General features: G+C 47.6%; 1 protein-coding gene across 1 annotated transcript; it reads left to right on the top strand.

Annotated features, from left to right (window-relative positions):
* The first annotated feature begins 188 nt into the window (after positions 1-188).
* Positions 189-14,538, top strand: LOC134011226 (von Willebrand factor A domain-containing protein 3B-like). The gene is made up of 26 exons (XM_062450755.1): positions 189-384; positions 472-560; positions 666-916; positions 1,168-1,324; positions 1,569-1,738; positions 2,239-2,345; positions 2,501-2,614; positions 2,866-3,053; positions 3,176-3,330; positions 3,415-3,553; positions 3,647-3,778; positions 4,152-4,250; positions 4,466-4,654; positions 4,924-5,054; positions 5,145-5,281; positions 5,390-5,557; positions 5,936-5,996; positions 6,332-6,488; positions 7,627-7,748; positions 7,879-7,929; positions 8,116-8,308; positions 8,921-9,047; positions 9,214-9,335; positions 9,459-9,590; positions 9,864-10,035; positions 13,772-14,538. Exons 1-26 carry the CDS (start codon positions 255-257, stop codon positions 13,978-13,980), a joined length of 3,702 nt encoding a protein of 1,233 aa, XP_062306739.1. The 5' UTR covers positions 189-254; the 3' UTR covers positions 13,981-14,538.
* The last annotated feature ends 100 nt before the right edge of the window (positions 14,539-14,638 follow it).

The raw sequence follows: 14,638 nt of genomic DNA, 5'->3' as shown, positions 1-14,638 counted from the left end.
ATAAATGTTTATTACTTTGAAAATATTGGCGAAAGTTAATGTTGCGTGCGTGTGTGTATTTGGGGTTTGTGTGTGTGCGTGTGTGTGTGTGTGTGTGTGTGTGTGTGTGTGGGGGGGGGGGTCAGAAGTAGAGTGAAAGGTGATTGGACAAAGCCTAGCAACTCCACTGTTTCTAGCGTCAACAACAGGCCGGCTGCTTACTTGTTTCTCAGTGCAAATAAAAAATGTAGGAACTTGAGAAGCTTTCGTAGAAAATGGACGAGTTTATGGAGGACGTGGAACAGATGAGTTCCTCGCCTGTGTGGTTGAAGACACACGGACTAAAGGAAGGCAAACTCTGTCTCTCGAAGATCATCAACCAAATCAGCTTTAGGCACAGCGAAGGTAGCAAAACATCATATCTCATATCATACATTAAACACAAGGTGTATTGACCTATCCCTCATTGTAATTCGTGTTGTTTCCTTCCAGATTATGTCCAGTCTCTGAGGAAGTCTGTAGCTTCTCAGTATGGCGAAGGTTTATTTCCCCAGTTCAACAAAGATGGAAGCTGTTACAACGTAAATTAATTCATAGCCTAACTGTATAGTTGTAACTGATGGCCTCAGAACATGTTTAGTATCTTTTTTCTTCTTCTTCTTCTTCTTCTTCTTCTTCTTCTTAAGCTGACAGCCACTCCAGAGCGACTGCAGGAACTGTGCTTCTTGTTGGAGGAAAAAGCCCAGTTGTACCACTGCAGGGTGGCCTGGCTCACCACAGGCAGCAGACAGGTGTTTGGGGTGATCCAGGAAGATTCTGTCAGCTTGGTTCTGGACCTTGGTGGTGGGATCGGGTCTCAGGACCAGCTGGGGAAGGATGCTGTGTGCAGGGTCCTCAAAGAGCAGGTGTCACGGGTCGCCAAGTTCAACCTGATCTGGTGAGGAACCTCTTCACCATGTCTGAGTTAGTGCTTCCGTAGACCTGTTATCAACAGGGCCTAGAAAAGGATTGTTGCATGAATCACTAGACCTATAAAAAAACCTCACATAAAATAGGCTAGTTTTTTTTTTCTCTTTTCTTTTTCTGTGTGTGATGTAACTGAATCGTAGCCTAGCTGTCACACTGTTCGGGGGCTGTCCCACCCACATTTGAAAACAAACCTACGCCCCTGACGTTGTTTGTCGGCAGCTCTGGCATCACTGTGAGGTCGTGGATGAGGAGAGCTGTGGCCACCTCCGAGTACCACATCCGGGCTGCGGAGAGGTGGCTGCGTGGCCTAGCCCCGGAGCCGTCCTGCCCGGCCTCCACCACTGCTGCCCTGCAGAAGGCCATGGAGGATCCGACGGTGGGTGTGTGACCTGGGTCCCTGGGGGTCCCTGATGGTGGATGGGTTGAAGGGAATAACAATAGCATGGTACCCCCCAGTTTGGAATTTGCACTCCCCCATATATCTTACGGCGGTTACAGGACCTCCCTAGCCCTTCCCCACCACCCCCTCAAATTGAGCACTGCTCTCAATTTGTTGCCGCTTGTGTACCAGAGTTGAAAAACGTAACATAACATATAGCTCTCCATTTTTTCTCCAACAGATTCAAGCAGTCTACTTGTTTGTTGTTGGAGATTTCAAAGGCAGTGTCACAGACGTGCTGCGGAACAGACCTCCAGGGAATATGAATCCAGTTCATACAGTGTTGTTCCTGTCCAAAGACGAAGAAACCGTTGCTGCTTTGAGAGAGTTATCACAGCTCACTGCTGGGAGGTAAAGACCTGAACCTCCACTTGGGGTCAAATCATCCATAACAACACTTTTTATTTTTGCAATGTTATGATTCATGCAACATTGTCTTCGGTTATGTATTTGTACCCAGTTTGCACTGTCCTGTTCTTGAGTCTTTTCTAATGCATTCGATCGAAGTGCATTGCTAATAACCCACCAACTCAATAAAGTAAGTTCAATAAAGTAAGTTTCCACCAATCAATACTGAAGAAAAGGTTAGTCAATCAGATTACTTGACATTGACTCGTCATGTCCTGTTGTTTGTGCTGAGTGGTCCAGCTATGAGGACAACTGCAGCTAAAAGCATTTTTCCTAAACAAGATGATCATTGGGATTTACCGCCTTACCACAAGAGCACCAAACTCATGAATCAAACCTGAAAGGATCTTTACCGTCGACTTTTGAATGTTGACGGAAGGTCCCTCAGCTGAATCCCTAAGGGGGATCCTCACCATCGACCTTGCCTCTGTCCTTTCCTGGAGGTTTCATGCTCACACAGGGATGAGAGGGGGCGAAGGCGAGCCATTAGTCTCCGCAGAGAAGCGGGGAAGCAGTGAGGCAGCATCCCAGCCTGCAGGCCGTCCCCCAGGTACGGTACCTCTGCTCTCCTGGCCGCTGAATGTCCCTCTTCGTTAAGGTCGTTATGAATCAAGTTCAAATACATTTAGTTTCATATTATGGAATGTCACGAGGGTGTTGAAAACACGTGTGTGGGTGTGGGTGTGTGTGTGTGTGTGTGAGGAGGTGGGGTCAGAGAGGATGTTTATCTGGTGTGGTGGGAGAGACAGGAGGCTCTAAGAGCCAGGGACGTTGTTCTGGACATCCAGAGACAGACCATCGCAGATCAGACACACCCTGGTGAGATCTCTGCCTAGCTTCACTAGTGGTCTAGCAAGCAAATGGAAATGGCCCACATACATCACATTGCAAAAGTCTTAGGCACAGATAAAAACATTTGTAAAAAAATAATCACAAAATGAAAATAATTTACCAAAAATGTCTCAGTGTTCCACTTTTATACTGCCCCCAAAAACGTAAACAATATTCATGTGAAAAATCTTGGAAGCCTTACTTTTACACAGTACTGAACTTAACCTCAATATGAACAGACTCCATGTGTCTAGATGTGTGTTCACCGGTTGAGAGCCTCAGCTCCAGGGAGTGGCTGTCGAGGTTTGGATTGATCCCTCAGAAACTAGATGTCTTCGGGGCTCTGGCAGACTGTGCCTTCCGCCACTCTGACGGTGTCGTTGACGTCAAATGCCAACCGACAAACAAGACCACCCAATCAGATGCCGTGAGTGAACTGGTTTATTATCCATAAATACAGTTTTATTTGCGCCCGATGGAATAGCTTGTCATTATTATAGTTCGATCACCCGTCATCCCTTCCTCCACTCTGATACTTTTCTCAAAAAGGTAAGGAGAAAGATGCTGGTGAACGCTAAGTACTGTGAAGGCTTCGCTCACACGAAGTGGCGTGACGGCTCTCTCGTTCACGTCTACGTCCCGGCGGAGAAGCTCCGGCGGTATGAAGAGAGGATGGCCGCGTTCCTTCAAAACGTCGGGAGGAGGTAGAGTATGAAGCGGCACGAGGTCCCATCTGCCGTTGGTCAACAAGGGGTTTTCTGAAGGAAAGATGTTTGGTCTCTGCTCAGATTAACGGGGCTAAGAAGTGGAAGCAAAGACTTGTTTGGGACTGTTCTAGAAGATCACCTCTACCTCCTCATCGATACCTCCGAGTCAATGAGAGACCACCTGCCTCTGCTTAAACACAAGATCCACCAACTAATAAAAGTGACAATTTATTTAAAAAAGATATATTTTAAATGGTACAGTTACACCCCCATTGTTTCAGAGTTCATAACAATGTGGATTTCATCCTTGCAGGAACAACTTTGTCATAAGTCAAAGATTAACGTTGTGGCCTTCGGGTCGCGGGTAGCGTGTTGGAGGAGCAGGCTGACAGACGTGAACCCACACAGCCTGGACAGTGTTTGTTGGTGGATCAAAGGGCTGCAGGTGAGCTAGGTCAGACTCTAAAAACAGCTGCTGTAGATCTGCTAAAGCTTGGTGCTTGCTTTGGATTTCCCAGTGTGGAGAATGAGAAGAGGTAGCCTATTTCTAACCAACACCAGTAAAACAGGCTTTATGTCGACACAGATACAGACTTTATCAGATGAGTGAGCATTATAAATGAGCCTGTGTTTACTTCCATTTCGGTATTGTATGGAAATATGCAAACTGAGTTATCTCAGAGTGGATGGAATTACAAAGGGGAAATTCAGTTAGATAATGATATAACTGTAAAGAATTTAACTACATTAGATTAGCAAATTTTCTTCATTTATCATGCATGTTTACTATTATGGCTCAAACAAAATCTTGTTTTTAGGCTGCAGGTTCAACCAATACTTTGGAAGCGTTAGGTCAGGCCTTCACTGACCGGGACATGCAAGCTGTTTACCTGCTGACAGATGGGAGGCCTGACCAGGTACGGCCTTATCTCAGTGGCAGGAGATCACAGTTTGTCAGGCTTAACTTACCGCAAGGTCAAAGATCAAAAGCCACCCCTTGTCACTGTTGGCCTGTGATTCTTTGCATGGAGCAGATAACTGCCCCGACACAAGGGGCCGACAGCCTTTCAAAGGTCATAACAGTTTAACCTCAGCCCATTGAGTGTAACGTTTCGTCACTAACACCTCTCAGCCAATCGGGAGCATCTTGGAGCAGGTTCGTCGCTGGGGCCCTACCAGTATACCAGTGCACACGATCTCCTTTAACTGTGATGACCAGGAGGCCAACGACTTCCTGCTTGATCTGGCCAGGGAGACACAGGGAAGGTTCCACTGCTATCACCCTGCCACTCAGGGCTCCCCTCTCCCCCAGCACTATGAGGTGAGCCAACAGAGACACATCGTTTTGATGTCACAGCCTTTATCGAAACCTCTGAGCGGCGTATGCTTTGTGTTTAGCACGCTGTACAACAAGCAGGCTGTAGTTGTCTTTGTTTAAAATCATCACCAGACAGTGACACTCTGATACACAGCTCATTCGAGCGACGACACGGTCCCATAGCCCCCTAGATCGGTTTGACGGTAAACAAACGTTGAAAAAATGTTCAAAACGGTCAACGAATAGTCTGTTGTCATATGTTTCCCATGAAGAGTGAGGATATCCACCTTTTGAAGTGTGAGATGAAGAGAGGGGAGGGAGACCTCCGACGGGTCCGGAGTCTCCGGGCAGAGTGTGTGATGTTGGATGCGTTCCACCATGAGAGCAGGAGAGAAATCAATAGGTGAGATCGTTATTTGTCGACGTAACTGTTTGACCCCAGACACTGTGATTTTAGGGAAAAGCTTAGACAATCTCCCAGCTGTTTCTACAGTGGAAGAACACGTCAGAAGGGTAACAGCGCCACCACCTGGCAGAACAGCACACGGCACCAAAAAGAGGAACCTCTCGGAAGTGCCGTCGAACGACCACATTCGGAGAGGTGCCAACACAAACCAGAGGAACATAAAGGTTATTATAAAACCAACCATCGCTCACCCCAACAAAGTGCAACAAAACAAACGTACCTAACAAGCAGCTCTCAGAATCCCATCATCAGTGTCTGTTTAACCTGCGAAGGACAAACTGCCGCCGGCATACTTGGGCTTGTGAGGAGCGGTCTGGCTGGGAGTGACCAGGACCCCACCCTGACCGACAGGCCCCCCAGCCCCACCCAGGACTGGATGCTGTCCGAGACCCGGCTCCTCCTCCAGAGGAACGCTGAAAAGCAGGAGCAAGTCCTCCAGAGTGAGTCAGCACGCTGCTACAATAACAAGGCCTACCTGGGGATGGACTCCCCCACCCCCAAATAAATGACTTTCCTGGAAGCCATTTTTGTGTTTCCATTTTCAAGTAAAGCTATACAGTGAGGAGGAGAGGCACAGAGAGGCTATAATCAGACTCATGAGCAGGGTCTTCTGTAACATCCAATCATGTACTGCGGTTTCCATGAGACCCACGATTGGCTGTAATTCCTAAAACATCCTTTTGACTGTAATAGTCGATAATTCAAAATAGAAGTTTCCCCGAGGCTCCTTTTGAAATGTAATGAGCGGTAATTTCAGGTGAGTGCAGCGTTGGAGAGCAGTTTTGTTGATTAAGTGTTCCTTCCTGATTTCCTGACAGAACTGAGGTTGGGGTCCTCGGATGGGGACACAACACGTCAGGAAAAGATCAAACCAAGGCAGTGAGTATTATGTGTCAAGCTGATTCATTTGGGGGTTTGGATTGCCTTTTTGACTGGTCTAGTCTGGTGCCTTTTGGTCTGTTATATTCTACGTTCTCTCTGTATCCTAGTAACTTATTCTAAAACCGAAAACGATAGGAATTATATAGGGTGAAGTGAGGGGCTTGATTTTGCATGAAGCGTCATGGATGGTTCACAAGTTGGACGGAGGGCTGAGGAGTGGGTAACACCAAAAATAAAGGACCCCCTTTGGTTCAACATCTTCTCACTTTTAAGGGGTTTCCCCCAAACGGTCACGGGGGTTGGCTCACATCAAACCTGCACGTGTGTCCCAGGTCCCTGGATGTGTCGTCCGCTGAGTGGCTGAAGAGCAACAGTCTGGAGGCCAGGAGACTCACCTTCAGAGAGGCCGTGACTCCCGCCTCCATCCTCCACACCCCCAAACACCTCCCCCTGCTGGACAAACAGGTTTTCTCCAAAGTTTTCGATGAGGTATGCCTGCACGTCATCTGCCAGTGTGCCACCCACCACAAAGCCAGTGGATCTTATCAGCTACATGGGTTTGTGTGTCCGCCTGGTCATGATTGGTTCACTGTCGGTAACCCGGTCAACAGCTATTCCATTTCTATGTCCGCGTTTCCTTTGAGATCCTGCAGGGGGCAGCGTTGTGATTGAAATAGGTCCGGTTGCCACAGATGATTCAGTGTTTCAGAGTGGGAGGATGAGTAAAAGTTGGAACAAATCAAGGCAAACACTCATCAAGGCTATAATCAGATATTATATAAAGATTAATTTTTTATTTTACCAAGAAATCCACGCAGAAAACCACAAAGGCCTCACCACAGGGTCCCAGGTTCGATTCCATCCCGGGCCATTTCGTACATGTCCTTCCCTCTCTCTCAACCTTATATTTCCTGTCATTCTACACAGTTTCTATCCCAATGAAACAGAAACACCACAAGATACATCTTGACAGTAATACAAACAACTCAGTCAGCTCTACTACTAAGCGTTTGGTGTTTCCTGACGTCTATGCCGAGCCTGATTGGGTGTACAGCCTCAGCGCACGTTCTCAGTGTGGATGAAGCCTGTGTGTGCTACTCAACACTCTGGTGTTTTTCTGCAGCAGCACGGCTGCGCGGCTCCCATTGTCCACACTCAGCTATTGTCCTCCACTGAGAGAGTAGAAGGACCACCTGAGGTACACAGCATTCCTCGTGTTTGGTTTCTTCCATTTCTATTCAAATGAGCCCAACTAACTGTCTAAAACCTCCTATTCATTCCGAGCAGAAACAATTGGCTGCAAACAAGCGCCTGTGTCTGCCTGCTCTCTAGAAGCAGCGCACAAGTATGTAGCGTGATGATGATGGCGGTGTGGGTTCACGTGGATGACACTCTTAAGGCTCAATGGCCTTGAAGGATGACAAACCACGCTGCTATGGCAACGGAGCCGTGATGAGCAGACTGGAGACAATGTATAGTGTAGTGTTGATGGACTCGGAATTGTAAAATAATTTCTCGCTCGCTCTCTCGCGTCTTATTGACACACACGCACACCATTCTGTTTGCATGTTTACCACTGTCTGGGATGATGTGTGTCTGTGAGCCGTTTCTTTTCTCTCCACTTCAGGCCTGTCCTCTCCTGCACATCAGCCTTGGCAGCAAGCAGCACCTGGCTGTGATCAACCCTCTGGCCCTGAACCTGGAGGGCTACAAGATCAAGCTCCAGAAGGTTCTGAAAGCATATGAAAGGTCCTGAGAGCCCAGCCCTTCTGTGTGGACCTCACACGAACACCACATCCTGTATTGTGACTGACAACAGCGTCGTTGGTTTCTTCATCCTAAAAGATTAAACATCCGCTGTTCTTCATTCCTTGATCAGGCGTTTGAACAGGATGGTGTGGAGATGTTTGACTCAAGAGGAGAGAGATCAGTGAGTACACTACATATGAGTGGATTAAACCTAATCTTGACTTTCCTACGGGATCAATAAAGTTAATTGAATTTATGACGATAGTATTTAGACTGGGGTTTCTGTGTTGGTGGTTGATGAACAGCTAGAATAAGAACTAGCTAATCAGAATCTCATTCCAACCTGGCTGTGTGACGTGACCCAAAGGTTTGGTGGCGACGAGCCCGTCTCCTTCAGGGTCCACCGGTCCCCCCTGCTGGGGGCCCTGGAGCGGCTGGGCTGGCCCCTGGCCTTAGAGGACGTCACTCTCCTGGAGGAGCAGATCCACATGGGCCTCTCCTTCCTCCAGCAGGCCTCAGACCTGCAGCGGGCCGCCCAGGAGAGGAGGAGCCTTCACACCGTGAGTCACGCCGTTCTAGAAAACTCTCACGACGGACTCTAGAGTCACTTCCGTTGCCTCTGTGGAATCTGAAACCTTCCCGTGAGATTCGAGTTGTTTCTCCTCTGCTCGTCTTCTGTGCTTCTGAGGTTCTGAGGCCAGGTGACGACAAGGTGACAGCAGCAGACTGAAACAGAGCCTGCAGACTGTCGGGATTACTCTGTTCACCTTGTCTGACATTGAAGTCACACAAGAAGTTCAAGAGGGGGGGGTTATAAATCCAATCATTCTTCAGCTGTGCAATCAAAGGCAAACAGTGTATCAGTTAAGCCTCTGCTATAGGTTTGCACACAAACACATACACGCGCACACAAACACACTTGCGCACGGACAAGACACAATCTCTCTTGTAATCAGCTGGTGATTGAAGTGCAATGGGAAATTAGACCTGCTTCAGGATGCTTTAAACCTCACAGTAATTTGGTCATTTCTGTTTATTCCAAATGTCCTGACATCAGTCTAGTTGCATGTTGTTTTATTTATTTGTTTACAAATCCTGCGAGGAGGAAGTAGCTGGAGAGTAGCATGGTTTGTTCTCCAGAAAGTTCTCTCTCAGTTCCTCTGTTTACATAGAACGCAAGACGCGACAAGAACAGTTCATCGAACACCCCAGTCAGGAAGGCATCCCGGAGACCCCCGGACCCTCTCAGAGGTCAAAGGGTAATCGCCAGGTCAGAGGTTGATGGGTACTACAACTCTGGTAAGCGACCCCCATCCCCATCCCTCTGGAACGGGAACTTAATGTCCTGGATGTAATTAATGTGTCTGACCAACATGTTACTCGTAACAATTCGGAACACACCTTGAATACTCCTTGACTGTGCTTCCTCTCTGGCTCCTTCTATGTCCCTCCGTGCTTGCCGTAGGTACGGTGAGAGAGTGTGTTAGGAGGAGGGCGGTGGTGGAGTTCACCAGCGGAGGCTCTGAGATCGTGCCTCCCGAGTTCCTCTTCCTGGTGGGAGGGGCCCAGCCGTGTCCTCGTCTAACAGTGAGACAGACACAGATGCTTTTTATAAATGCATGAAAAATTTGTGTTTTTATATACCTAAATAAACAGAGAAAACTGAATCCCATCATCCAGAACTTCCTGTCCACCCCCGTGTCTCCTCAGATGGGGGACTTTGTCCTGGTGGCGGACGAAGACTCAGGCGGACGCTTCTTCCCCGGGGTTGTCATAGCAACCCCTTGTCGCCTGGAGCGGGCAGACAGATTGTTTTCCGTCCTCCAGCCCGACGGGAAGAAGGTGCGTGGAGGGCTTCTGGGGGGGGGGGGGACGAGAGGCTGGCTGGCGGATCCAGCACCACTTACCATCCCTGCCTCAGCTGGGACCCAGTCCAGCGCCTGACATCCAGGGCCCCCTTACGCTGCCACTCTCACTCTCCCTGATGAGGCGAAGTGAATACGCTTGCTATGCACACACTGGAAAATCAACTCAAGGGGTTCACATGTGACAAGGTTGTCCGCTTCCATTTTGTATTGAAATGGCAGTTTTCTCATCCCTGCATGTCTGGTCCAGGTTCACTGTCAGAGGATCAGCATGGTGAAGATCAGCCAGAGGAGGTACCTGCAGGCCTGCCTGGACCTGCAGCAGCATCTCCTGTCAGCCAAGTCCAGGTCTTACTCAGACCCACCATCCAGCCAGAGGCCCTCCAATACCAGCACCTCTGAGGGGAGTTGGGACTCAGCAGGTCAGTACAGCAGACCCTTTAGACTCACAGCAGGTCGGTACTGCAAACCCTATAGACTCACAGCAGGTCAGTACAGCAGACCCTATAGACTCACAGCAGCTCAGTACAGCAGACCCTATTGACTCACAGCAGGTCAGTACTGCAAACCCTATAGACTCACAGCAGCTCAGTACAGCAGACCCTATAGACTCACAGCAGGTCAGTACTGCAGACCCTGTAGACTCACAGCAGGTCGGTACTGCAGACCCTATAGACTCACAGCAGCTCAATACAGCAGACCCTATAGACTCACAGCAGCTCAGTACAGCAGACCCTATAGACTCACAGCAGGTCAGTACTGCAAACCCTATAGACTCACAGCAGCTCAGTACAGCAGACCCTATAGACTCACAGCAGGTCAGTACTGCAGACCCTATAGACTCACAGCAGCTCAGTACAGCAGACCCTATAGACTCACAGCAGGTCAGTACTGCAGACCCTATAGACTCACAGCAGGTCAGTACTGCAGACCCTATAGACTCACAACAGCTCAGTACAGCAGACCCTATAGACACACAGCAGGTCATTACTGCAGACCCTATAGACACACAGCAGGTCAGTACTGCAGACCCTATAGACTCGCAGCAGGTCAGTACAGCAGACCCTATAGACTCACAGCAGGTCAGTACAGCAGACCCTATAGACACACAGCAGGTCAGTACAGCAGACCCTATAGACACACAACAGGTCAGTACAGCAGACCCTATAGACACACAGCAGGTCAGTACTGCAGACCCTATAGACTCACAGCAGGTCAGTACTGCAGACCCTATAGACACACAGCAGGTCAGTACTGCAGACCCTATAGACTCACAGCAGGTCAGTATTGCAGACCCTATAGACTCACAGCAGGTCAGTACTGCAGACCCTATAGACACACAGCAGGTCAGTACAGCAGACCCTATAGACTCACAGCAGGTCAGTACTGCAGACCCTATAGACTCACAGCAGGTCAATTCTGCCATTTAGGCTTAGTAACACAAGAATCGAACCGGCAACCTTCTGATTAATAGCTCGATTCCCTAACCGCTCAGCAATCTGACCCCCAATCATAAATCCAGCATGCCTCTCCCCTCCAGCATACAGTGAAAGCTGCCCACCCAAACCTGACCTGAGGGAATTGATGACACACTGCCAGATCATTAAAGACCATTGGATTAAAGGCCAATATGAAGTTCCAGCGACCAAACGCAATACAATCTATATTCTATATGATTCATTGTTTCCCTCCTCACGAATCATTTAGGACACTGTGTCATTCCTGACCTCACTGTTGACAGTTAAAAAAAAAAGATAGATAGATCTGGGCCAGACGTCCACAGCTGCAGGTCTGCGTCCTCTGACCCACATGGACAGAAAGCAGGAGAGGCTTTAGTCATACCTCAGTAGCATGTCTGCTTCAGCATCATAGTCTCTCTCTCTCTCTCTCTCTCCCCATCTCACACTCTGTCATACTGTGGAATGTGTGGAGTAGACAACGTCACTTTTTTATGGAGGGATGGAGGGAGGGATGGAGGGAAGATCAAGGGAGAGAGAGGCTGTACTGTGACAGGAGTTGCTCATGATAAATGATACACCTCAGTAAGCCTAGGTTTTGAATAAAGTAATTACCATTGGCCTGCTTTCTGTCTGTGTAAAGAGGCTTTCAATAGATCTCAATGCACCTGGACATTGTCCTAAACCAATCAACACAGGTTGTAGAGGAGGGTGTGTGTGTGTGTGTGTGTGTGTATGGCTCGATTCAGTATTCTTCACCATGGCAACATGCAATGAATCCAACCTCCATATTCTATACCTATGACGCTGTAATAATGGACTTTGATTGGTGGCCTTTTGGACTTCTGATTTGAATAGTTAAGGTGGAACCAGGTGTGGACTGCTACCCATTGTCTAGCCACAGTTGCTGGACCATGCTCATTTACTGTCCAGATGACATCGAAAGATTAACAGCAATCTAATTGCTGATGATTATCTCTCCCCCCCCCCCCCCCCCCCCCGAGCTAGCTAAGGGAAGCAATGCATTCTGGTCTTAAGCCTCGCTCTTCTCCGAAAACTGCAGACAGGTTAGCAGACCAAGCTGAAGCTACAGTTCGGTTTTCAACACAAAATGATCATACACTTGTACCTGTGTTTAAATATAGGTGGCGTTCATGCTGACAACTGATAGCACACACACTCTGGGAAAAAGCCCTCCTCATGACAGATGGCCTTGGGGTTAAGGGGCTTATAGATCAGAGGGGAACATTTCGATTTAATTCGGGGAGATACTGGTCTGCTGTGTCTATTTACTATTTAAATGTCTTTATGAGTGTGTTTGTTTGGTATGCTGGATTCAGACCCGCAGGAAGGGCTATAGTGTAGTTCTTCTCCATTAGTCTTCTTTCTTTCGCCCTCCCTTCCTTCCTTTCTCTCTCTCTCCCTTCCTCTCCCTTCCTCTCTCTCTCTTTCTCTCTCTTTGTCTTTCTGTCCCCAGTTAGTCCGAGGTAAGAAAATCTGGTCCCTGGCCGACAGACTCTCTATTCTTAGTCCAGCTGAGCCCTTTTCCTCAAGCCAGAGAGACGATCCCAGGCTCTATTACCGGCACCATTGTTTACGTTCCTCCCCCACCGCAAGCCTGTCCATCTCATCCTGACTCTGGTGATGTGGTCGAGGGGGCTGTGATTCCCCGAGGCGACGGACCTGTGTGCTGGTGGGGAGGGGGGGGGGGGGGCGTTAGCAGGCTCAGATAGGCGATCAGGTCTAAGATGGGATTAGAAGTGCAAGCTCAGAAGATTGCCAAGGGGATTGCTCAGGTCTCTCTGGGATGACAGGGGGTTGCTGTGTTGAAGCCAAAACAGGTGATACTTTGTGAAACCGGCCTGGAGACAAATGGTGCTTTTCTCCCAGGCCCAGATAGCTGTTTCATCACTACTCGACAAGCAATGCTAATGACCTAGCAGCTAGGTTATTTAGCTAAATATAAACAGCCCGGTATTTACAAAAAGAACCTGCGATGTTTATGAAGATTAGTCATTTCAGACTTTTTGTCACAGTTTTAGATTGCGGGAAATACACGCCGACTGATTAAGAAAGAAGTTAACCCTTTCACAGCTCTTTCGTTGGTATGTGTGAGCTGGCCATAAGAACAGCAGGCACAGTAAGCAGGCTGCACTGAACAGTTGACAGCCTAAATATGGGCATTGCATTACAGTCACATCCAGACAGCTGAGGGTGTAGGTTGGTCACAGGTGTTTATCTGTAGGTATATGTGAAGCCCTCTGTGACATTGCTTGTAGGAAGAAAAGAAAAGGTCTATGCATGTAAAATGTTTTAATTTTTATTTTCAAGACCTATGGAAATGTGATTCACATAGAATACTTCCGATTTATCTTACCCCTCTGAAGATTAAGTGCTAAGAGGTCTTTCTTAGACTTCTAGGATGCCAAAATCGGTCATCTTATTTCTTGGCTGTAACACCTAAAGTAGTTCTATATTTACCTATTTTCTCACACCCGAGGATGCTTTACAGAAGAATGAACAAAATAAATAATTAAATATATAAAAAATAAATACAAACAAACAACCAGATCTTGTTTACATATGTATATCAAGGCTTCAGGTGATTTGGCTACGATTATGATCCCTGAGGACAGACAGATTACATAGTACTATCTGCTGAACTGATTATGATTGACAGACTGTGTCTGTGCCCTGATAGGCTTCGTGGCCGCTGAGGGTGGGAACATCAGCTATATGAAGACTCGGAGGAAGGCAAGAAAACAGGAAAACACACCTGAAGAAGAGGGCTCCCAACAGGAAGTTGAGGTCAAGTTCATGGCCTCTGACCAGATCCTGCCTTCCAGAAAGCAGCGGGGTGAACAAACTAAGGCGAAGGAAAAGAGGAAGATGAAGGCGATAGGTGAATAGGAGGATGAAGAGGAGAAGGACATAGAGGAGGAAATGGAGTCGGCGGATGTTAATACCAGCTCATCTGAGTTGAGCCACTAAATCATAAAAACTAGACAAGTTAGTGTTAATACTATGTGTGACTATGTGTGTCAGGGAGTCAGATGGCTGAGCGGTTAGGGAATCGGGCTAGTAATCAGAAGGTTGCCAGATCGATTCCCGGCCGTGCAAAAATGACGTTGTGTCCTTGGGCAAGGCACTTCACCCTACTTGTACTTACTGTAAGTCGCTCTGGATAAGAGTGTCTGCTAAATGACTAAATGTAAATGTGACTATGGTTCAGCTCTACCATAACAAGTTATTCTTATGATTTAGATGTTATAAAAATGATACCTTTAGTATATTTACATGGGTCTGTGATTCACATATTGTGATGTGGTAGTGATAAGGTCTGTTTATGATGACATATTTTTGTGTATTCAAAAATAAATCATTTTCTGAGTGTTAATATAGCAGTGGGATATTATAAATCAATCTAGTGTGGACGTTCCTTGATTAACTTATCTACCATAGTATCAAGAGAGTAAATTGAGCAAATATACATGGATCATGTACAAAATGTAGTTAATAATCCAGTCTGGACTTGAAAGGCCTACAGCTGCTCCGTGGCCCCCTAAAA

This window comes from Osmerus eperlanus, chromosome 24 (assembly GCF_963692335.1).
Source record: "Osmerus eperlanus chromosome 24, fOsmEpe2.1, whole genome shotgun sequence".
NCBI lineage: Eukaryota > Metazoa > Chordata > Actinopteri > Osmeriformes > Osmeridae > Osmerus > Osmerus eperlanus.
This window is presented reverse-complemented; position numbering and strand designations above follow the sequence as displayed.